The sequence below is a fragment of the Dendrobates tinctorius genome, unplaced genomic scaffold, assembly GCF_039654945.1.
Source record: "Dendrobates tinctorius isolate UK_male_01 unplaced genomic scaffold, ASM3965494v1 ptg000163l, whole genome shotgun sequence".
Taxonomy (NCBI): Eukaryota; Metazoa; Chordata; class Amphibia; order Anura; family Dendrobatidae; genus Dendrobates; species Dendrobates tinctorius.
The window spans coordinates 5,548,208-5,574,228 of NW_027361830.1; the positions used below are offsets into that span (position 1 = coordinate 5,548,208).

Genomic DNA, 26,021 nt, shown 5'->3' on the forward strand with positions numbered 1-26,021 from the left:
GCAGAATAAAGCGATGCAAAAATAATTATTTTTTATATAAAATAGTTTTCATTTCATAAAAGCGCCAAAACATAAAAAACGACCTAAATGAGGTATCGCTGTAATCGTACTGACCTGAAGAATAAAACCGGTTTATCAATTTTACCGCACACGAAACAGTGTAAACGCACCCCCCCAAAAGAAATTCATGAAACGCTGGTTTTTGTTCATTCTGCGTCACAAAAATCGGAATAAAAAGCGATCAAAAAATGTCACGTGCCCGAAAATGGTACCAATAAAACATCAACTCGTCCCGCAAAAAATAAGACCTCACATGACTCGGTGGGTCAAAATACGGAAAAATTATAGTTCTCAATATGTGGTGATGCAAAAACTATTTTTACAATAAAAAGCGTCTTTTAGCGTGCGACAGCCGCCAAACATAAAAACCGCCATAAATAGTCAATCAAACCCCCCGTTATCACCCCCTTAGTTAGGGAAAAATAATAAAATAAAAAAAGTATGTATTTCCATTTTTCCATTAGGGTTAGGGTTAGGGCTAGGGTTAGGGTAGGGTTAGGGCTAGGGTTAGGGTTAGGGCTAGGGTTAGGGCTAGGGTTAGGGCTGAGATTAGGGTTAGGGGTGTGTTGGGGTTCGGGTTGGAGTTAGAAATGGGGGTTTCCACTGTTTGGGCACATCAGGGGCTCTCCAAATGCAACATGGCGTCTGATCTCAATTCCAGCCAATTCTGAGTTGAAAAAGTCAAATGGTGCTCCTTCCCTTCCAAGCTCGGCCATGCGCCCAAACAGTGTTTTACCCCCACAGGTAGGGTATCAGCCTACTCAGCACAAATTGCAAAACAATTTTTGGGGTCCAATTTCTCCTGTTACCCTTAGGAAAATAAAAAATTGGGGGCAAAAATATCATTTTTGTGGAAAAAAATGATTTTTTTATTTTCACGTCTGAGCGTTATAAACTTCTGTGAAGCACTTGGGGGTTCAAAGTGCTCACCACACATCTAGATAAGTTCCGTGGGGGGTCTAGTGTCCAAAATGGGGTCACTTGTGGGGAGTTTCAATAGTTTAGGTACATCAGGGGCTCTCCAAAGGCAACATGACACCCGCAGACCATTCCATCAAAGTCTGCATTCCAAAACGTCACTACTTCCCTTCCGAGCCCTGACGTGTGTCCATACAGTAGTTTTCTCCCACATATGGGGCATCAGCGTACTCAGGACAAATTGGACAACGACATTTGGGGTTCAGTTTCTCCTGTTACCCTTGGGAAAATAAAAAAAATTGGGGACTAATTGATCATGTTTGTGGAAAAAATACGATTTTTTTATTTTCATGCCCGGGCATTATAAACTTCTGTGAAGCCCTTGGGGGTTCAAAGTGCTCACCACACATCTAGATAAGTTCCTTATGGGGTCTCGTTTCCAAAATGGGGTCATTTGTGGGGGTTTTCACTGTTTAGGTACATTAGGGGCTCTCCAAAGGCAACATGACACCCGCTGACCATTCCATCAAAGTCTGCATTCCAAAACGTCACTACTTCCCTTTCGAGCCCCGACGTGTGCCCATACAGTAGTTTTCTCCCACATATGGGGTATCAGCATACTCAGGACAAATTGGACAACAACTTTTGGGGTCCAATTTCTCCTGGTACCCTTGGGAAAATAAAAAAATGGTGACTCAAAGATCTTGTTTGTGGAAAAAATACGAATTTTCTATTTTCACGCCCGGGCATTATAAACTTCTGTGAAGCACTGGGGGGTTCAAAGTGCTCACCACACATCTAGATAAGTTCCTTGGGGGATCTAGTTTACAAAATGGTGTCATTTGGGGGGGGTTTCCACTGTTTAGGTACATCAGGGGTTTTCCAATCGCAACATGGTGTCCGATCTCAATTCCAGCCAAAAACGTCAAATGGCGCTGCTTCCCTTCCGAGCTTTGCCATGCACCCAAATAGTGGTTTACCCCCACATGTGGGGTATCAGCGTACTCAGGACAAATTGCACAATAACTTTTAGGGTCCTGTTACCCTTGGAAAAATAAGAATTGAGGGTGAAAAGATCATTTTTGTGGAAAAAATATGATTTTTTAATTGTACAGCTTTATGTTATAAACTTCTGTGAAGCCCTTGGGGGTTCAAAGTTCTCACCACACATCTAGATAAGTTCCTTAGGGGGTCTAGTTTCCAAAATGGTGTCATTTGTGGGGGGTTTCCACTGTTTTGGTACATCAGGGCTTTTCCAATCGCGACATGGTGTCCGATCTAAATTCCAGCCAAAAACGTCAAATGGCGCTGCTTCCCTTCCAGGCTGTGCCATGCGCCCAAATAGTGGTTTACCCCCACATGTGGGGTATCAGCATACTCAGGACAAATTGCACAATAACTTTTAGGGTCCTGTTACCCTTGGAAAAATAAGAATTGAGGGTGAAAAGATCATTTTTGTGGAAAAAATATGATTTTTTAATTGTACCGCTGTACGTTATAAACTTCTGTAAAGCCCTTGTGGGTTCAAAGTTCTCACCACACATCTAGATAACTTCCTTGGGGGGTCTAGTTTCCAAAATGGGGTCACTTGTAGGGTGTTTCCACTGTTTAGGTACATCAGGGACTCTCCAAACGTGACATGGCGTCCGATCTGAATTCCAGCCAATTTTGCATTGAAAAAGTCAAACGGCGCTCCTTCCATTCTGAGCTCTGCCATGCGCCGAAACAGTCGTTCCCCCCCACATATTAGGTATCAGCGTACTCCACACAAATTGCACAATAACTTTTGCAGTCCAATTTCTCCTGTTACCCTTGGTAAAATAAAAAAAATTGAACCTGAAGTATTTTTTTTGTGAAAAAAGTTAGATGTTCATTTTTTTTTTTAAATATTCAAAAAAATTCCTGTGACGCATCTAAAGGGTTAATAAACTTCTTGAATGTGGTTTTGAGCACCTTAAGGGGTGCAGTTTTTAGTATGGTGTCACTTTTGGGTATTTTCTATCATATAGACCCCTCAAAGTGGCTTCAAATGTGATGTGGTCCTAAAAATAAAATGGTGCTGTAAAAATGAGAAATCGCTGGTCAACTTATAACCCTTATAACTTCCTAACAAAAAAAAATTTTGGTTCCAAAATTGTGCTGATGTAAAGTAAACATGTGGGAAATGTTAGTTATCAAGTTTTTTGTGTGCTGTAATTTTCGCCAAATTTCCGTTTTTCTCACAAATAAACGCAAGTTATTTGAATGAAATTTTACCACTAACATGAAGTACAATATGTCACGAGAAAACAATGTCAGAATCACCGGGATACATGGAAGCGTTCCAGAGTTATGACCTTATAAAGGTACAGTGGTCACAATTGTAAAAATTGGCCCGGTCATGAATGTGCAAACCACCCTTGGGGGTGAAGGGGTTAATATACTCACCTAATGCCTTCTCCAGGAACCATCACCATTCTGTTCCTCTTCTGAGTGGTGTCACTAGTCTTCAGAATCTCCAGGTCATGCTGCACTCTGTGTGAATCAGAAGTGGCTATTACAATGTAAGCCTGTGCAGCGTCAGAATGCGACTCCAGAGGCTTACAGTGGAAAGGAGTCTTCTGGCTTACTCATTGTATAGTCTAAAGAATGGTGACGTCATAGAGAAGAGCAGAACCGCACTGGATCCCGCAGAAGGTGTAAGTAGAGGGGTACACTCTACACTACATACAGACATACACAGATTTAGCAAAAAAAAAAATGTAATGGGATGGCTTCTTTAAAAGTGAAGTGTCACCTGTGGATTATTCTAAGGGAGACATAATTATATTATGTAACATTGTATAGTAAAAAAAAGTGTAGATTACTCCAATAGTTGTAGATGTTTTAAGTTGATTTGGCTGCAGACTTCTATTGAATATACAAAACAAAATGTAGCTTTTGAGGTCATTACTTAAGCAGTTACTTTGGTGTATGTGAATATATCCTCAGTGGGGAGAGCAGTCAAACTAAAATTCCCCTAGGCTACCTTGCCAGCACCATTAACAGGATATGTATTATGTGACTGCAACAAGCTGTCTGCGGGCTTTATTCAAATACTCCAAATTATAGGATTGTCAATTATATTGTGCATGGGAGAGAAATTATATAAAAATGATAATGAAAATCTAATAACTATAATTCTTTCTTGTCTGCAATTTCTAATAAGTTGTACTCCTTGCACAGCAGAAGAATTACATTATTTACACCGAAAGAGGTTATTTCTTTGTAACTGGGGTTAGAACTACAGAAAATATTGTCCATTATTACGATACATAAGAAGATGCATATAGTTATGGTTGAAAGTGTTGGCACCTTTGAAATTGTTCAAGAAAATGAAGTATTTCTCCCAGAAAGTTATTGCAATTACATTTTTTTTAAACACATGTTTATTTCCTTTGTGTTTATTGGAACAACACAAAAAGACAGAGGAAAAAAGGCAAATACAGGAGGAGATGACATACAGGTATATACTATATACAGGGGCAATGACATACAGGTATACACTATATACAGGAGGAGAGGACACACAGCTATATACTACATACAGGAGGAGGTGACACATAGGTATCTATATATATAAAAATGAGTGTATGTGTGTGTGAGTATAACAATCCACGCCCACTCCACATAGCCCTGCCCACTCCACATTACCCCACCCACTCTGCATAACCACGCCCACTATGCATAACCTCATCCACACCATAGCTTCGCCCCTTCTGGTCAATCCCACTTCTTTATTGTGGTGTCACTGTAGAATGTTAGCTTAATGCTCCACCCCCTCCAGTTAGCCCCTCCCCTTTGATGGATATATGGGCACGGGACTATGGGATGGAGGATGTATGATGGGTATATGGGCATGGGACTATGGGATGAAGGATGTGTGATGGGTATATGGGCACTGGACTATGGGATGGAGGATATGTATGATGGGTATATGGGCACTGGACTATGGGATGGAGGATATGTATGATGGGTATCTGGGCACAGGACTATTGGATGGAGGATAATCATAATAATTTGTCATAACTAACCACAATTAGTTACTATGCCCGGACAACACCGGGTTCTTCAGCTAGTATATTATATACAGGAGGAAATGACATACATGTATATACTACATACAGGAGGAGATGACATACAGGTATATACTATATAAAAGAGGAGATGACATACAGGTGTATACTATATACAGGATGAGATGACATACAGGTATATACTATATACAGGAGGAGATGACATACAGGTATATACTATATACAGGAGGAGATGACATACAGGTATATATTATATACAGGAGGAGATGACATACAGGTATATACTATATACAGGAGGAGATAACATACAGGTGTATACTATATACAGGAAGAGATGACATACAGGTATATACTATATATAGGAGGAGATGACATACAGGTATATACTACTATATACAGGGGGAGATGACATACAGGTATATACTATATACAGGAGGAGATGACATACAGGTATATACTATATATAGGAGGAGATGACATACAGGTATATACTATATACAGGAGGAGATAACATACAGGTATATACTATATACAGGAGGAGATAACATACAGGTGTATACTATATACAGGAGAAGATGACATACAGGTACAGTATATATTATATAGAGTAGGAGATGACATACAGGTGTATACTATATACAGGAGGAGATGACATACAGGTATATACTATATACAGGAGGAGATGACATACAGGTGTATACTATATACAGGAGGCAATGACACACAGGTATATACTATATACAGGAGGAGATGACATACAGGTATATACTATATACAGGAGGCGATGACACACAGGTATATACTATATACAGGAGGAGATGACATACAGGTATATACTATATATAGGAGGAGATGACATTCAGGTATATACTATATACAGGAGGCGATGACACACAGGTATATACTATATACAGGAGGAGATGACGTACAGGTATATACTATATACAGGAGGTGATGACACACAGGTATATACTATATACAGGAGGAGATGACATACAGGTGTATACTATATACAGGAGGAGATGACATACAGTGACAATTTATGTGCAATATAATCATTATAATTTGTTACAAATAACCACAGTTAGTTACTATGCCCGAGCAACGCTGGGCTCTTCAGCTAGTATACCTAGAAAGAGAAAAATCAGACAAACTGAAAATTTTGCAGTGGTTTCTCAAATTTTTTCCTTTTTTCCAGAGCTATATATATATATACATATACACACACACACACAATGTCACATACAGGTTATGAGAGGCGTTCTTCCAAGTGGTCGAGGACACAGAGTAATTCCTATTTGTTACAGCACAGAACATGCTGAAACTTTCTTATGTACAGCACTTTGGGCAGCAATTTGGTCCCAGAGCCAAGATCTGGGGACCATGCTCTATGGCAGTATTTGTTTATACACATTTACATACAAATCAATGGGTGCCCTACACACATTAAAGATTATGTACAGCACTTAAGATGTTAAAACATAAAAGTCTCTCAATAAAGCACTACTATGTACCACAAACATAAGTATATAAATATAAAGTATCAATATGCACTATGGATTTCTTGCTATGTTTATTAAAAAAGATTGCAAGACTGTAAACATAAGTGAAATAAAGTTCACAAAACTATTTTACACATGCGTTAACTGGACAATGCATGTATAGTAAGCTGGAAGAGTTGGCAAGATGGTAACAGTGATCATTGATATATATATTCTAATTTGACATGAGCCACATAATATGACTTACATAAGTGCACTCTTGTGCAGAAAATAATGGCTTTTATGATGACATCTCCTTCTGACCATTGTGCTATACAGATATTTAGGCTACCTGTGTATCTCCTCGCTCAGCTGTCCTCTTGTCTCTCTTGATATGCAGAAGATTCCACAATAGTTGCCAGAGTAATGATGCTAAAACACACAGGTTGTCTGCAATCCACAGAAATCGTTTCCTAAATGGCAGGTCCATAGTTGCAGTTTTTTGCGTTGTTATTTTACGGATGTCTGCGGCTCTAGTCTCTAACCAAGCTGAAAAGAAACTAGGCTCCAAGAGGAGGCATGGTAACGGACAGGTTGTATCCAGTAACAGGGATCAACAAATTCAATGTACCTAAAATGGTATAATATGACAAGTAGATGACAAGTGTGAAGCAGATGCTCGGGTAAGGAGAAAGCTTGACTGAGGCAATGCTTGACAGATATTTACTGTGATACTCTAGCACTTGTCGACTACGCAGGAACGCCAAGCATCATCAGCAGTAGCAGAATGTATTAGGCACATGTTCCCTGTCAACAGTACAGGCTTTCTCCTTTTCTCCTTCCAGTGTTAGAGTTGGAGGGCATACTTTGTTGGGATAGTAGTAAACCTTAGAAGCCAAGGCTGCATTCTTGAGGGAGGAAAATGTTTATGGAGATGTTCCGAAGACAATTAATGTATTTCATATTCTTCATTCAGTTAGGCTATAGAGTGCCAAGTGCCAATATTTATACTATTATTTAACAATTACATTTAAGTACCAGACAGATTAGAATGTAAAAATAAAACTCCCACCAAAATTGTACTTACAGAAATGTTGCAAACTTAAAAATTATTTTTTGATCTATGCTGAAAATAACTGCAGATGACTTTCCTGTGTTGCTGCCCGCCAGGAGTCTAGGAGATCTTTTGTACCGTATACAGTTAATGTTATCCTAAAACTAAGACCATTTCTTAGAAAGCTAACAGGGAAACTATGTGCTGTATATTTGTAGGGTACAATTCTTCTAAATTTGTATGACTAGAAGTTGCTATGTCTTAGCTATATCCAGCATCCTCTACCTCTACCATGGTTAGAGAAAACAGCTTTTCACTGTGTAGCACAAATTATTCAATGTTTACATGAAGAAAACATTTACAAATAACATTTTTTATACTGTCATGTAAGGGGATAAACCTAAAGTTATTGTTAAGGTATGTTACTTATACTCCACCTAAGAGCTCGTATAGATGTTGTGGGGACAGAAGGCAGAATGAGCGGCGTCCCTGCTGCAAGGAGTAAGGAGACTCGTACAGGGGTACCGGCGCTAGCGGCATGGTCACTCTGCTCATCTGAAATGAATGGTCTTCCAAGCTGATAGCTGAGGCAGCTTTGCTTCTGCAGCATGGAAGAAATGTGGGGGACAGATGGTGGTCGAACCTGACAAGCTTTCTGAACAGTGCGAGCAGGCTCTAAAGCACTGCGCCTGCAAGCAGCTTGTAGGGCTGGACTGGGACTGAAATTCATCTCTGGCATTTGAAGCAATACAGGTCCATGCTGCCCCCAACCATTCTCCAAATGGGGGTCTCTATTATAGATATTACCCTTCCTGGAGGAATTCAAGATTTACAACAAGACTAATGTTACCAATGATACTACGATACAAGATTAAATAATACTGAGTGCATATACACACCATTAGGATTTGGCTCAGCTTGCCAATTCCAGCAGTTGTCAAAAGTTGCGATTTGCACACCTGTGGTCATGTGCCAATAGATTCTCAGATGGTTCCTTCAGCATTCTATTCTAGCCAGCATGTGACTGCAGGTATGCAAATTACATAAATTAGAACAGGCGACAAATGCAGTAACAGACCCAAATCCTAATGGTGTGTTTAACATACAAAGTTAGGATTCAGTAAGCTGTGGTGCTTGCCAACAATTTACTCAATGGTATGCAACTGTTTTAACAAACATGACTGTACCAAAACCAATATTAGAATCAATATTGCAATATAAAAGACATACAGTGGGAAAAACAAGTATTTGATACACTGAAGATTTTGCAAGTTTTCCCACCTACAAAGAATGGAGAGGTCAGTGTTTTTTATCGTAGGTACACTTCAACTGTGAGAGGCAGAATCTAAAAAAAAATCACATTTTACAATTTTTAAATAATTAAATTGCATTTTATTGCATGAAACAAATATTTGATCACCTACCAACCAGCAAGAATTCTGGTTCAGAATCCTGCTAGCTTTTCTTTAAGAAGCCCCCATACTCTGCACTTATTACCTGTATTAATTGCAGCTGTTTGAACACATTATCTGTACAAATGACACCTGTCCACACAATCAATCACACTCCAACCACTCCACCATGGCCAAGACCAAAGAGCTGTTTGAGGACACCAGGGACAAAATTGTAGACCTGCACAAGGCTGGGATGGTCTACAGGTCAATAGACAAGCAGCTTGGTGAGAAGGCAACAACTGTTGGCACAATTATTACAAAATTGAAGAAATAGAAGATGACTGTCAATCTTCATCGATCTGGGACTCCAAGCAAGATCTTGCCTCGTGGGGTAAGGATGATTTTGAGAAAGTTCAGGAATCTGTCCAGAACTACACAGGAGGACCTGGTAAATGACCTGAAGAAAGCTCGGACCACAGTCTTAATTATTACCGTTAGTAACACACTCCACAGTCATGGATTAAAATCCTGCACGCAAGGTCCCCCTGCTCACACCAGCACATATCCAGGCCCATTTGAACTTCGCTAATGACCATCTGGAGGATCCAGAGGAGGCATTGGAGAAGGTTAAGAGGTCAGAAGAGACAAAAATAGAATTTTTTGGTATGAACTCCACTCGCCGTGTTTAGAGGAAGAAGGATGAGTACAACCCCAAGAACACTGTCCCAACCGTGAAGCATAGTCAGGCATATATCACTCTTTGTGGGTGTTTTTCTGCAAAGGGTACAGAATGACTGCATCGTAGTATTGAGGGGAGAATGGATGGGGTCACGTATCATGAGATATTGGACAACAACCTCCTTCCCTCTGTAAGAGCATTGAAGATGGGTCATGGCTGGGTCTTCCAGCATGACAATGACCTAAAACACACAGCCAGGAGTGGCTCCATAAGAAGCATTTCAAGTTCCTGGAGTGGCCTAGCCAGTCTACAGGCCTGAATCCAAAAGAAAATCTTTAGAGGGAGCTGAAACCCAATGTTGTCCAGCAACAGCCCCGAAACCTGAAAGATCTGGATTAGATCAGTATGGAGGAGTGGGCCAAAATCCCTGCTGCAGTGTGTGCAAACTTGGTAAAGAACTACAAAGAAACGTCTGACTTCTGTAATTGCAAACAAAGATTTCTGTACCAAACATTAAGTTCTGTTTTACAAATACTTATTTCATGCAATAATATGCAAATTAGTCATGTAAAAATCATACAATGTGATGTCCTGGATTTGATAAAAATTACAGACCTCTCCAGTCTTTGTATGTGGGAAAAGTTACAAAATCAGCAGTGTATCAAATATTTACTTTCCCCACTGTATATAATTAAATAATCTATTTATATAGTTGCCTTGTAATGTTTTCATTTCCTGTTCTGTCCAGATGTCACCGTATCCCAGAATTCCAAGCGGGGGAAGTTCACCGACCGCCAAGTGATGGGTGTCTCAATATGGAAACTACTGCTGGTACCAACCTATTGCACAGTACCACCAGCGGAACACCATCGCACCACACACACACACACACTCTATACACCGTACGCACCACACACACACTCACACTCTCACAGTCACACACTCACAGGCACACACTCTCTCAGCCTCTTGCGCGGTACCACCAGCAGAACACCATCACACTGCGACTACGCAAATTCCACGCAGGCACAGTGAATCATTCAGCTGATCCCGGCGGCAGATGCGCGACGTGCCTACAGGCAGAGGAAGCCAGTCACATTAAAGGGGTTTTCCCACAAACAAAAGTTAATTTTAAAAATTGTCTGTGTCTGACCGTGTATGGAGCATACCACATCTCCTGGGCAGGGGAGGAAGCAAAAGACAATACTGACATTACAGCAGGGGATCACAGAGGATTCATTTTGTGAGGTAAAATATTTCACTGAATGGTTTTAAACAAATTTTACCTCACAAAATGTATCCTCTACGATCTCCTGCTGTAATGTTAGTATTGTTTTTTGCTTCCTCCACTGCCCAGGAGCTGTGGTTTGTTCTGTACACGGTCAGACACAGGGGTGAGAGAGACAGAGCACAGGGGGAAATGGCTAAAATGGGACAGCACATGAGGGGAGAACACAGCACAGGAAGGAAAGAGACAGCATACAAGGGGATAGCATGTGGGGTAGAAAGGTCAAAGAAGAGAGCACAGATGGGAGAAGTCAGCACATGGGGAAAGAGAGAGAGGATTGGTGGGTGAGCACATGGGGGGGAGATTCTCAACACTGCAAAGACTGCCCCCATCGTGACATTACCTCCCTCCCGATGCGATAGCATCAGGCCTCCATCTAGTAGTCTTTATAACTACACTACATAAGGGTCAAGCTTCACAGGTGAATGGTTGTTTTAACCCCTTCCTGGCATCAGACATACTATCCCGTCCATGGGACCCGGGCCCCTATGCCCATGGACGGGATACTACGTCTCAGCGATCAGCGGCGCCCACGTGGTGAGCGCCGCTGATCGCGACCGGTTGTCAGCTAATTATCACAGCTGAAACCCGGCACAATTTGTCAGGGGCGGTCACGGACCGCCCCCGACACCTTAACCCCTTGCACACCGCGATCAAACATGATCGTGGTGTACCGGGGGTTAAAGGGAAGCATCGGCAGGGAGGGGGCTCCCTCCATGCTTCCCTGAGCCCCCCACGGCAGCGCAATGTGCAGCGCTGCTGCGGGGGGCTCCTTCCCTGCAGGCCCCCGAATCCAAGATGGCGACGGGGGCCTTCGGGGGGCCTGCAGGGAGCTGGCTTCCTCAGTGCCTGCAAAGCGCAGGCATGAGGAAGTCTGCAGCAGTGCCTGTGACAGATCGCTGATCATCTAGATAAGTTTCTTGGGGGGTCTAGTTTCCAAAATGGTGTCATTTGTGGGGGGTTTCCACTGTTTTGGTGCATCGGGGGTTTTCCAATCGCGACATGGTGTCCGATCTCAATTCCAGCCAAAAATGTCAAATGGCGCTGCTTCCCTTCCGAGCTCTGCCATGCGCCCAAATAGTGGTTTACCCCCACATGTGGGGTATCAGCATACTCAGGACAAATTGCGCAATAACTTTTAGGGTCCTGTTACCCTTGGGAAAATAAAAATTAGGGGTGAAAAGATCATTTTTGTGGAAAAAATATGATTTTTTAATTGAACCGCTGTACGTTATAAACTTCTGTGAAGACCTTGTGGGTTCAAAGTTCTCACCAAATATCTAGATAAGTTCCTTGGGGGGTCTAGTTTCCAAAATGGGGTCACTTGTGGGGGGTTTCTACTGTTTCGGTACATCAGGGGCTCTCCAAACGTGACATGGCGTCCAATCTGAATTCCAGCCAATTTTGCATTGAAAAAGTCAAACGGTGCTCCTTCCCTTCTGAGCTCTGCCATGCGCCGAAACAGTGGTTCCCCCCACATATCAGGTATCAGCGTACTCAGGACAAATTGCACAATAACTTTTGCAGTCCAATTTCTCCTGTTTCCCTTGGTAAAATAAAAAAAATTGAACCTGAAGTATTTTTTTTGTGAAAAAAAGTTAGATGTTCATTTTTTCTAAATATTCAAAAAATTCCTGTGATGCACCTAAAGGGTTAATAAACTTCTTGAATGTGGTTTTGAGCACCTTATGGGGTGCAGTTTTTGGAATGGTGTCACTTTTGGGTATTTTCTATCATATAGACCTCTCAAAGTGACTTCAAATGTGATTTGTTCCTAAAAATAAAATGGTGTTGCAAAAATGAGAAATCGCTGGTCAATTTTTAACCCTTATAACTTCCTAACAAAAAAAAATTTGGTTCCAAAATTGTGCTGATGTAAAGTAAACATGTGGGAAATGTTACTTATCAAGTTTTTTGTGTGCCGTATCTCCGTGATTTAAGGGCATAAAAATTCAAGTTGGAAAATTGCGAAATTTTCAACATTTTTGCCAAATTTCCATTTTTTTTCACAAATAAACGCAAGTTATTTGAATGAAATTTTACCACTAACATGAAGTACAATATGTCACGAGAAAACAATGTCAGAATCACCGGGATCCATGGAAGCGTTCCAGAGTTATTACCTCATAAAGGGACAGTGGTCAGAATTGTAAAAATTGGCCCGGTCATGAACGTGCAAACCACCCTTGGGGGTGAAGGGGTTATAGAAGAGATGTCATCAGGTGAAAAGTGTTTTTTTTTTGCTCCTATTTAATTCACAGAGTATTAAATGTTCCAGAGATATGGCCCTTCTTATACAGTGCTCATTTTTATTTTTTACAAGGGGGTGTGGCTCACCGGTCATAATGCAAAGCTGCGCCTAAAGACACACCCTCAGATAATCCTGTGAGCCACGCCCCCTTGGAAAAAAACAAAAAAATTAGCACTAAATAAGAAGTTCTATATCTGTGAAACTGTATGGCATATGAAAAAAACAAAAATGGAGTATTCAGTGGAGCAGCCGGAATAAAATTATAGCAAAAACTGGTCACTTTAGATCTGTGATAACCGGTCCTCACAAAACTTACATTTTTGGTTATTTAAAATATATTTCGACTACTTAAAATACAGTACATGTTTTAATAATCACATCATGACATGTGTATAAACTGCGCTGCCAGGCTCTCTTTTTAATTTTATAGTATATACCATATAACAATTTGGCACATTTGCACTTATAAAAATATTTGTGCATTGGTGGAAAATATTGGAGTTAAAACAGTGAAGAACTTCATAAGATCCTCATATAAAAGTACTCAGGCCCCAGATAGCTACTAGGCTATATCGCCATCTAGTGGAATATATTAATACAAACATGTTCCATTTTAAAGTCTGAAACTGAATATATCAAATAACATACAAATAATGTTGCAAATTGTTTTTATGACATTTTTGACATCCTGAGATATAAAGAGATAGGGGCCAATTCATCAGTTAGCTTATTCTACTTTCTTGTTATAGTTTCTTGGAATGGGGCAATTTTTTGTACCCAAATTTAGAATCTTTTTGAAAATTTTGCGGAGCGAGATCAAGTGCACCTTATAAATGCATCAAAATTTAAATAGAATTGTGGTGTAAATTACTACAGAAATATATCCCATTCCCAATAATGAATTTCTAGTTGTGGCACACAGCACCTCTTTATGAATTGAGGGCATATTTCTCCAGCACACACTCCACCAAGACTCGCAGTGAAAATACAAGCATTAACTGAAATCGAAACCCTTCAATTCAGACAATAAATGATAAAGGTGTAGTGGTGAACATATGGGAGGTAGCTTTATCTTTGAATTTACCAAACACGTTGGGGCCATCATCTTTCTATTCTGGTTAGTCTTCCTGAGTTTTTTTTCTTGAATCTTAGAGAGCTTCCACTTCAAAATCCGTGTAAGAAAAAACTTGTCCACTACTGAAAACTCCAGTTTAACCCCTTTCGGACATCGGGCGTAATAGTACGCTGATGTCAGACTCTCCCTGTTTGGTGCGGGTTCCGGCGTTGAGCCTGCACCTTTCCGGGCACATGTGTCAGCTGATATATACAGCTGACATGTGCCTGCAACAGCCGCTGATGGAATCGCGATCCACCTATGACTGTTAACTAGTTAAATGCCACTGTCAATTTCTGACAGCGGCATTTAACTTGCGTTTACCGGAAGCACGTCACTAATCCCGCTCATCGGTGACCCTGTCACATGATCGTGGGTCACTTTGGCGTTATTCCGTCTGTGAGCTTTATCTGTCCATCTCAGTGACTGATCACCTGGCTGCAAAATGCAATTCCTGTCATTATAAAATAAAGAGTTCCTCCACTTCACCACCTCCAGAGTGTGCAATGTATGTGAGAAGATCCTCTCCCTCATAGAATGCTGGTAAAAGTGTGCAGTGACAGCAAACACATTGCCCGCACTCACAAAGGTCTGACAGCTGGGTGAGATCATTCTGCTTCACGTTATCAGAGCTATGTGAGCGTGACTTCAGACAGACCCTCCCCATACATACATAGATCTGTCAGGGTGAGATCAATCTGCACCAACTGCGAGTGCTGTCAGTCATGTGTGAGTGCAGGAAGCATCTCTCTGCAATTGCACTCACACAGCTACGACAGTGTGTGCAGATGAGGCAGATTGATCTCATCCTGTGAGTGCGGGTAGTGTGTTTGCTATCACTGCACATGCATCCCAGGGAGCTTCTCACATACAATGCGCATGCTGGCGGTGGGGGATGGAGATGACAGTAAATGCACATGTGCGGACAGGTCACAGACAGGAAGACATCAGGGGGCCCAATTCAGAAGATGAAAGGTTGTTATTTTTGAATGGCATATAATTTTTAATAACTGTAAATTGCAAAACCATTTATTTACACATTTTCTGCTTAATTAAATGTATCCTTTAAGTACAAGTGGGTGTTAATAAAAAGTTGGGGGCATGTATTTCTCTCTGTGTGATGCTGAGCAATCATAAACAGGCATTCCAGGAGATTAGAGCTGCAGCCTTCCATCTCATATAGTCAGAAATCAGCTCTAAGATATTGTGGGAGTTGGGGCTTCTTCTTCTTTCTCAAGTGTATGTCTGCCTTCTTGTAATTGGTCAGCGTCATACATGGAGAAGTTCAAACCCCTTGTGAAAACTAATAACAACCACATTACCTTAACAAAAGTTAACTCATTAGATGCCAAATACTTTGACTTGTAATATCTCCGCATTGTAGATGTAAAAAACCCAACATTTTATTCCGTTCTGCAACTACTGTTCTACTGTGTGTCTAGTTCAACATGAAAAAAATGGTGAAAGATTCTCTTTATGGTCTACAATAAAATTTAAATTTTATACTTTGAATTTTAATTTCACTAGACTGCACACAATTTGTACACTCAAATGGCTTCGGATAAAGATGTCCTAATCTCTAGACATGCATATGTATATTGCATATATTTAACTTTATGTTTTATCTTTTTCATACAGTCATGGTCGAAAGTGTTTTCACCCTTGAAATTGTTCCAGAAAATGAAATATATTTCCCAGAAAATTATTGCAATTACACGTGTTTTGTTCTACAAATGTTTATTTCCTTTGTGTGTATTGAAACAACACAAAAAAAAACAAAAGAAAAAGGCAAAGTGGACCTAATTTCACACTAAACCCTAAAAATGGAATGGACAAAATTGTTGGCACTCTCAATTTCATATTTGTTTGACAACCTTTTAGAATAGATACAGTAACTGCAATCAATCACTTCTTATAACTATCAACAAGCTTCTTATACCTATCAATTGGAATTTTAGGCCACTCTTCTTTTGCTAACTGCTCCAGGTCTCTCACATTTGAAGGGTGCCTTGCCCCAAAAGCAATTTTAGATCTCTTAGCAGGTGTTCAGTGGGATTTAGATCCAGTCTCATTGCTGGCCACTTCAGAACTCTCCTGTTCTTTTATTTCCACCCACTTCTGGGTGCTTCTTGAAGTATGTTTGGGGTCATTGTCCTGCTGGAAAACTCATTACATAGGACATAAACCAGGTACAGACTGGGGCTGAAATTCAGCCCTGGCAATTGAAATCACACAGGCCCATGCTGTCCCTGTCCACAAGCACCAGATGGGATATATTACTACTAATATTACCTTGGATGGAAGAAAGTAGTGATGAGCGAGTAGCATCGTTGCCCAGGTCTCCCTGAGCATGCTCGGGTGATCTCCGAGTATTTTGGCGTCTCCGAGTATTTTTCTTCGTCTTAGCTACATGATTTGTGACTTGTAGACAGGCTGAATACATATGGGAATTCCCTAACAAATAGGCATTCCACACATGTATTCACGCTATCTAGCAGTCGCAAATCATGCAGCTGAGACGACGAAAACTAAATCTCTGAGCATGCCAAAATACTCAGGGAGACCCAAGCAACGAGTATATTCGCTCATCACTAGAGGAAAGCAAGATTTACTACAAGACCAATATTTCTAATGATACCTGTTGCCTGCTGGGGTAAGTGACGGAGTCAGCGACTTTGTGCTCCATCACAACTCTTAACAGTATGGGTGTTGTTAGAACACCGATTCTGTTAATAACGTAGCAGACAAGGCAGCCCACGACCAGACAGGCTCTTCTGTCATTTGCCAGTATTGCCAGGTGGCCAGTCCAGCCCTGACATAAATCTAGCTCTTTGACACTGGGCACTACATTGCAACCCAAAATCCTTTTGGTAATCTTCAAATTTCATGATGCCATGCACACAGTCAAGGCACCCAGTGCCAGAGACAACAAAACAACCTCAAAATATCTTTGAACCTACACCATATTTGACTGTAAGTACTATGTTCTTTTCTTTGAAGGTCTCATTCAGTTTTTGGTAAACAGAAGAATGATGTGATTTAACCAAACAGCAGTATCTTTTTCTCATCTGTCTACAAGACCCTTTCCCAGAAAAATTTTTGCTTACTCAGGCACATTTGGTCCTCCTGGGTCTCCTGCCATAGCATTTCATATAATTCAAATATCGACGGATAGTTTGTGCTGACACTGATGCACCCAGAGACTGCAGGCCAGCATGATTTTCTTTGGAAGTTGGGGTTACATATCCCCACAATCCGGACCATCCTGAGTTGCAACCTTTCATCAATTTTTCTCTGTTGTTCAGTGCCATGGGTTGTAAACTTCTTGACTATGTTGTGCACTATGAACAAAGGAACATCAACATCCCTGCAGATGAACTTGTAATTTTCAGATTGTTGATATTTTTTAACTATTTTGGTTCAGTCCTCAGACAGTTCTCTCCTCCACTATCTGTTTTCCATGCCTAATGTGGTAACACAGACACACAATGCAAAGATTGAGTCAACTGCTCCCCTTTTTATCTGGTTTCAGGTTTGATTTTCATATTGCCCACACCTGTTACTTGCCACAGGTGAGTTTGAATGAGCATAACATGCTTGAAACAAAAGTTGTTTGCCCACATTTTTGGAAAGGTGCCAACAATTTTGTCTGGCCGATTTTTGGAGTTTAGTGTGAAATAATGTCCAGTTCACCTTTTGTTGACTGTTTTTTGCATTGTTCAAATACACACAAAGGAAACATACATGTGTATAACAAAACGTGTAATTGCAATAATTTTCTGGAAGGAATACTTCATTTTATGAAACAATTTCAAGGGTACCAACACTTTTGGCCATTACTGTATACTTAGCTGACTATTTATATCAGTGATTGTTAGCAATGACACTATGTGCTATAATACATTGCTGTTTGACATGACAGTGTGCACCTTTCATAGCATGCCAGGTATTTGTTTCCTTGGCTCAAACGTGAAGCGCTGTATCAGAGGTATGGCGCAATCATCTCAATTAAGATATATTATGAAAATAATCATCACAAAATTTTAGACTTATAAAATAATAAACAATATGAACACCTTAAGGAAAGAAACAGGAAAAACTGGCAGGTAGGGCTGGGTTCACTCTTGCATTTGGGAATTCAGTTTGTCTGCTCCATTTTAGGAACAAATAAATGAAATTAATGTACAAAACGGATCTGTTGAAAATTATTGATTATTAAGGGGTTCGATGAGGTTTTGATATATGCGAGTTGTTAGAAAGGAAAAAACACAACAGAACTTATTTTTTTTTTTCATTTTAAAAACTTACACATAAAAGAACCCTTACTGACCCCATATAACCAGATAAGGCAGTTAATACATGACATAAAAATGCAATAATTGTACCTCATGACTGTCTGTATCATCTTCAGATTCTTTGGCTTTTTCTTCCAAAACAGATCTCATCATCTGGACTTTTTGAAAGTGGGAAACTTCCTCAGTTGTTTTATTGGTACAGCAAATGTCCATACTATCCATTCTCAAAAGTTTCAGTGACATACAGATACTGCCATTTAGGTCATGATTGTTCTCTTGGTCCTGATTGGCATACATCCTTTCCCCTATACTTAATGTAACATTTCGGTTTTCTAAGTCTCCATTACTTTGTCTAAAATAAAACAAAATATATACATATTTAATATACACAACAGATTGTTATTACTAGGTTGGGGATGCAAATATTAAACAATAGCATGGCAACAACAAGTCTTTTATTGTTTCTCAAATACTCAAAGCAGGGGCAGAGCCAGTTTTAGATAAAGTGGGGCCCTGGGTAAAACTTTAAAGTAGGGCTCCAAATGCTAAGATATTGCACCATCACACAGAAACTTTTTTTTTTTGTATTTACATGCGCTGAGTTGAGACTGTTAAACAAGTTTAAACAAGTCGAAAATATTGAAATCGTTCAACGCTTGTTTTCCAGCCTCTTTACACTGGCTGAGGAAGAATGATGGGCATAGAACATAAATAATACAATCACTTGGTGAATAGGCAGCATTGTGCTAGTTTAGTATAATGTACTCCATAGTCCTCAATATAGTATAATGCACACACCATAGTCCTCCATACACACAGTCACACACACTGTGACAATACTTACCCCCCAGCACCTGAACTCAGCAGCAGAGCCAGGAGCTAAGCATCTGATCCCTCCCCTCCAGCAGTGTCACAGTTTTCAGACTGTGAAGAGACATGGAGAGGTGGGGCTATATGGTGGGGGTGGAGCCACATACAACCAGGGAGGAGGCAGAAGGAAAAACAAAAATGAGAGCGGGAGAGAGAAAAGATGGAAGAAGTGAGGAGAGACAGAAAACACAACAGAGAGGCGAGACACATGTGAGAAGGTTATATATAAGACACTGGCTGCAGTGGTGGTATTCAGGGGGCTCTCACCAGTTCAGTGACACTACTTCTAAAAAATAGCAGGCGGGTGCCCAAACCATCAAGAAGCAGTGCCGCAATCCGGTTTCCGGGCCCTCAATTTTCAACTAAATGTACATCTGAGGATGCACATTCAATTGTAATATATTGCGGTACAGAAAGCAACCGGATTTCTGCGCATCAATAGTTACCAGCTGCCAGCCAATCACAGGCCGACAGCTGACATCGGCGCACATGTCAACAGGGTATGACGTCACTATCATGTGCCGGCGCGTCCGCACCTCAAATAAATGAGGGAGAGGGCACCACTGGGCCGTGGCCAGGTGAGAAGATTTTTTTTTACTTTCTTTTTGTACTAAAAGCCACAGGATGGGAGCTCATATTGGGTCAGGATGGAAGCTCATATGGGGGAAGGATGGGAGGTCATATGGGAGCAGGATGGGAGCTCATATGGGGCAAGATGGGAGCTCATATGGGGCAGGATGGGAGCTCATATGGGGACAGGATGGGAGCTCATATGGGGGCAGGATGGGAGCTCACATAGCGGCAGGATGGAAGCTCATATGGGGGCAGGATGGGAGCTCCTATGGGGGCAGGATGGGTGAAATATGCCTGGAGCCAGGAATGAGACACAAGGGGGCCAGGATGGGAAACATTATTACTTTAGAGGCTAATTAAGGGATATTATTACTGCAGTGATGTATTTTATTTTTGGAGGATACTGTTTTCAATGGGGGTCCTGTTACTGTACAGAGGGACACTATGTCGCCTTTTTTTTTTCATCTGGTGTAGTGTAGACGTTGGGAAAAAATTAAGTAATGTGCTCTGAAAGTGGTAGTCTAGATAACTGTGTTATTTCCTGCAGAGACAAGACCTGGCTGGAAGAAGTGATGTATATACAAAGAGGGTAGTGTAAAAAAATGTAAACATCCTATAGGACAATGTAATGAATAATATGTCATAAGTGACCATAATTAATGTCCACATATATTTATAACATTGGACTGTCAGTGACCAATTGCCAAAACTCATATAGAGAAAGGGGGGGAGGGACGAATCCAAAAAGGCAACAATAATAAATAATAATAATAATAATCTTTATTTATATAGCGCCAACATATTCCGCAGCGATTACAGTTTAACAGTTTCAAAACACAAGTCATAAGTAACAACGCTAACAATACAATAATTAAAGCAAAATAAGACGAAATAAGACGACCCTGCTCGTGAGAGCGTACAATCTACAATGAGGTGAGGGAGATACAGAGTACAGGTGTGTATTTACAATGGTGTATTTACAATGAAGGTCCATCCATCTTGCAGGAGTGAAGGATGGATGGAGATAGTGAATGGGCTACGCACGCACACTTACACAGAGAATGACTTTGATTAGTGAATGTGATAGGCCGCTCTGAACAGGTGTGTTTTGAGGGAGCGCCTAAAACTATGCAAATTGTGGATAGTCCTGATTTCTTGGGGTAGAGCATTCCAGAGGATAGGAGCAGCACGGGAGAAGTCTTGGAGTCGGGAGTGGGAGGTACGGATTAGTGCAGAGGTTAGTCGAAAGTCGTTTGCAGAGCGCAGCGATCGGCTAGGCCGATAGACAGAAAAGAGAGAAGAGATGTAAGGGGGTGCCGCACTGTGGAGAGCTTTGTGGGTGAGAACAAGTACTTTGAATTGGATCCTATAATGAATGGGCAGCCAATGTAAGGACTGGCGAAGAGCGGACGCGTCCGAGTACCGATTACCCAGATGGACGATCCTGGCTGCTGCGTTGAGTATGGACTGGAGAGGGGATAGTCGAGTGACGGGGAGGCCAATTAATAGAGCGTTGCAGTAATCCAGGCGAGAGTGGATCAATGCAACAGTGAGGGTTTTTGTTGTTTCCATAGTGAGAAAAGGGCAGATTCTAGAGATGTTCTTTAGGTGTAAGCGGCAAGAGCGGGCAAGGGATTGTATATGGGATGTAAAGGAGAGATTGGTGTCAAACATAACACCCAGACAGCGCACCTGCTGCCGGGGTGTTATTGTGGTACCACCCACGGAGAAGGAAATGTCAGATTTAGGGAGGTTAGTAGACGGCGGGAGCAGAAGAAGTTCAGTTTTGGAGAGGTTGAGTTTCAGATAGAGAGCGGACATGATATTGGAGACTGCGGACAGACAGTCACTGGCGTTCTGTAGTACAGCGGGGGTAAGGTCGGGGGAAGACGTGTATAGTTGTGTGTCATCAGCATAAAGATGGTACTGAAAGCCAAATCTGCTGATGGTCTGTCCAATTGGGGCCGTGTAAAGAGAGAAAAGAAGGGGGCCAAGGACTGAGCCCTGAGGTACCCCGACAGCAAGAGGAAGAGGAGATGACGTGGAGCCAGAGAACAAAACACTGAAGGAGCGGTCAGAGAGATAGGAAGAGAACCAGGAGAGTGCAGTGTCCTTAATGCCTAGTGACTGGAGCCTAGAGAGTAGGAGATGGTGGTCAACAGTATCGAAAGCTGCAGATAGGTCAAGAAGAATGAGCAGAGAGTGGTCACCGTTACGTTTTGCTGTCAGAAGGTCATTGGTCACTTTGATGAGTGCAGTTTCAGTCGAATGTAGGGGGCGGAAGCTGGACTGTGAAGGGTCTAGAAGGGAGTGAATGGAGAGGTAATGGGTAAGGCGGGAGTAAACTAGGCGTTCCAAAAGTTTAGAGATGAAGGGGAGATTGGAGACTGGTCTGTAGTTGTTTGTGCAGGATGGGTCGAGAGCAGGTTTCTTTAGTAGTGGAGTAACGATGGCGTGTTTGAAGGAGGATGGGAAAATGCCCGAGGAGAGGGAGAGATTAAAGATTGTAGTTAGGTGGGTTGTGACGACTGGAGAGAGAGACTAGAGGAGATGTGAGGGAATGGGGTCGGTAGTGCATGTAGTCGGACGAGAAGAAGAGAGGAGTCTGGAGACTTCTTCTTCTGTTATGGGATCAAATGTGGAGAGTGAGCCAGGGGAGATGTAGGAAGGGATGGGAGTCACAGCACTTGGTGGTTGGGAGCAGATTTCTTGACGGATATTATCTATTTTTTCTGTAAAGTGGGAGGCCAGGTCATCAGCACAAATGTCTGTGATAGGGGCTTGTGCTTTTGGCCTGAGGAGGGAGTGAAAAGTGTCAAAAAGTTTCTTGGGGTTGTTGGCTAGTGAGGAGATCAGGGTGGTGAAGTAGGTCTGTTTGGCAAGGTGAAGGGCAGCGTTATAGGTTCTTAACATAAATTTGAAGTGGATGAAGTCTTCTGGTGTGCGGGTTTTTCTCCATAGGCGTTCAGCACTCCTGGAGCATCGCTGGAGAAGTTGAGTTTGCGATGTGAGCCAGGGCTCTTTTACTCTGTGTTTGGAGGTTCTGAGGGTGAGGGGAGCTACTTGGTCAAGGGTGCTTCTAAGAGTGTCATTGTAGTGATGAACAGCCAGATTAGGACAGGAAAGAGAGGAGATTGGGGACAGAGATGAGTGTAGGGAATCTGAAAGTGTCTGAGGGTTAATAGCTTGTAGATTTCTGACTGTGTGGTAGGTAGGAATGAGCTGGGGTGGGCGAGGATTTGTGAGTGTGAAGGAGAGAATGTTGTGGTCAGAGAGTGGAAGCGGTGAGTTGTTTAGGTGGGAGATTGAACAGAGCCGGCAGAAGACCAGATCAAGGGTGTTACCGTCCTTATGTGTCTCAGAGGTTGAGAGCTGTGAGAGGCCTAGAGAGGTGGTTAGTGATAGAAGCTGGGATGCAGATGTGGAATTAGGGCTGTTAATGGGGATGTTGAAGTCTCCCAGGATGAGGGTTGGTAGTTCTGAGGACATGAAGTGTGGCAGCCAGGCTGAAAAGTGGTCAAGGAAGAGGGTGGGTGAGCCTGGGGGCCGGTATATGACCGCTACCCTGAGGGAGAGGGGACGGAAGAGCCTGATGGTGTGGACCTCAAAAGAAGGGAATAAGAGTGATGGGACTGGGGGGATGACCTGGAAAGTGCATTGTGGGGACAGGAGTATGCCAACTCCACCACCAGGTCTGTTTGTGGGTCTTGGGGAGTGAGAGAATTGTAAGCCACCGTAGGAAATGGCAGCAGGAGAGACAGTGTCAGAATCCTGAATCCAGGTTTCAGTGAGGGCCAACAGATTAAGAGAGTTGTTCAGAAAGTAGTTGTGTAGGAAAGGAAGCTTGTTACAAGCAGACCGTGGATTCCAGAGGGCACAATTAAAAGATTGAGATGAGGGAGTGCAAGTAATGTTAATCAGATTATTGTGGTTTCGATATGAGGTAGGGTAGGGGTCGAGGTTGGGGGATGGTGGACCAGGGTTGGGGGAGATGTCCCCTGAAATCAGTAGGAGAAGGAAGATAAAGAGCCAATAGTTGTTGGAATTGTAAGTAGTTTTTTTCTGCGATGTGTTTGGGCAAGATAAGCTGAGGTTTCTCAGGAAGATGAGGAGTGTGTGGGAGCTGTACATGGGAGAGGGAAGTATAGAGGGGCTGATGTGTATGAGTCGTGATGGAGGGGGGATAGGGTGATGAATGTGGATGGCAAGGGAACACAGGAGGATAAAAATAAAGCACATGGTTAAAGGGGAAGGCAAGGTGTGGGTTACCTGACTCCTGCCCTGACTAACTGCCATGTATAACTGCCGTTTTGCTGGATGCTTATCTTCTGTGATGCTTTGCTTATGGGATGCTTGCGTGCTGTACCCCACACTGCGTGCTTCCCCTTAGCAACTACTACATATATAGGCCACACTACAGGGTCAGGAGAGAGGGATTGTGGGAGATGGTTGGGTATAATTTGGCAGCTGGGGCCAGCACACCAGGGGATGGTTAGATGATCAAAGGCACTAGACCAAGATGTGGCAGAATGCTATAGCACCTTCCACCTGATAAGATCTAGAAAGGCCCCAGTCACAGATCTAAAGCAGTAAGTATTACATACAGTGCAACAAATGAATTATACCAAAGCTTTAGCAAGCACATTTAAATATGCAGCAAAATGGTCAAGCAGCAGAAGTATGGAGTTGTACCATATGGATGTATTACAGCAGAGAAATAGAGGCAGCAGAGGTGGGAAGTTGTATCATTCAGGCTGCTTGCTGGCAGTGAATGGAGTAAATACATGCAGGGTGGCTCAGTTGATTACCTGTGTGAAGAGAGAAGACGAATGTTAATTCCATGCCATGTATAACTGCCGTTTTGCTGGATGCTTATCTTCTGTGATGCTTTGCTTATGGGATGCTTGCGTGCTGTACCCCACACTGCGTGCTTCCCCTTAGCAACTACTAAATATATAGGCCACACTACAGGGTCAGGAGAGAGGGATTGTGGGAGATGGTTGGGTATAATTTGGCAGCTGGGGCCAGCACACCAGGGGATGGTTAGATGATCAAAGGCACTAGACCAAGATGTGGCAGAATGCTATATCACCTTCCACCTGATAAGATCTAGAAAGGCCCCAGTCACAGATCTAAAGCAGTAAGTATTACATACAGTGCAACAAATGAATTATACCAAAGGTTTAGCAAGCACATTTAAATATGCAGCAAAATGGTCAAGCAGCAGAAGTATGGAGTTGTACCATTTGGATATATTACAGCAGAGAAATAGAGGCAGCAGAGGTGGGAAGTTGTATCATTCAGGCTGCTTGCTGGCAGTGAATGGAGTAAATACATGCAGGGTGGCTCAGTTGATTACCATTTGGATATATTACAGCAGAGAAATAGAGGCAGCAGAGGTGGGAAGTTGTATCATTCAGGCTGCTTGCTGGCAGTGAATGGAGTAAATACATGCAGGGTGGCTCAGTTGATTACCATTTGGATATATTACAGCAGAGAAATAGAGGCAGCAGAGGTGGGAAGTTGTATCATTCAGGCTGCTTGCTGGCAGTGAATGGAGTAAATACATGCAGGGTGGCTCAGTTGATTACCATTTGGATATATTACAGACAACAAAAGGCAACAAAAGGTCATAGTGAAAAATATCATTAATGACATGGCGTTCTTTTTGCATATAACTTCTGCCCTGGTGCCCAGGGTCCTAATCATGTGTTACCAATGATTTACTACTACTTGCATGTTTTTTAGCCATTTGTTTCCTGCAATTCCGCTTAATAAAATATTTTTCACTATGACCTTTTGTTGCCTTTTTGGATTCGTCCCTCCCCCCTTTCTCTGGAAGAAGTGATGGCGGCCTGTGCTGGATAAAGATGAAAAATGAAGATGGAAGACTTCCCCTAGAGACGTCACTGGTAGATCAGTGTATTACATGTACATGCAGAGTATACACTGTATATTATATATATTCCTGTCAGATCAGGTTACGTCG

The 26,021-nt window shown here is 42.0% G+C and overlaps 2 protein-coding genes across 2 annotated transcripts in view; both read right to left on the reverse strand.

Annotated features, from left to right (window-relative positions):
• MYLK4 (myosin light chain kinase family member 4) overlaps positions 1-26,021 on the reverse strand; it is a 229,708-nt gene that overhangs the window by 164,343 nt on the left and 39,344 nt on the right. The window contains exon 2 of the mRNA XM_073550150.1: positions 18,680-18,941. Coding sequence (XP_073406251.1) covers positions 18,680-18,886 — 207 coding nt within the window. The 5' untranslated portion in view covers positions 18,887-18,941. The remainder of the gene's footprint in view (positions 1-18,679; positions 18,942-26,021) is intronic.
• Positions 20,936-25,631, reverse strand: LOC141052845 (uncharacterized). The gene is made up of 2 exons (XM_073550149.1): positions 25,276-25,631; positions 20,936-24,840 (listed from the first exon to the last, which is right to left on the reverse strand). The coding sequence occupies exon 2, from the start codon at positions 24,326-24,328 to the stop codon at positions 22,574-22,576; it is 1,755 nt and encodes a 584-aa protein (XP_073406250.1). The 5' UTR covers positions 24,329-24,840; positions 25,276-25,631; the 3' UTR covers positions 20,936-22,573.

Excerpts from the sequence above, each read along its gene's own strand:
- LOC141052845 (XM_073550149.1), bottom strand. The coding sequence starts at position 24,328 with ATGGCAGTTAGTCAGGGCAGGAGTCAGGTAACCCACACCTTGCCTTCC.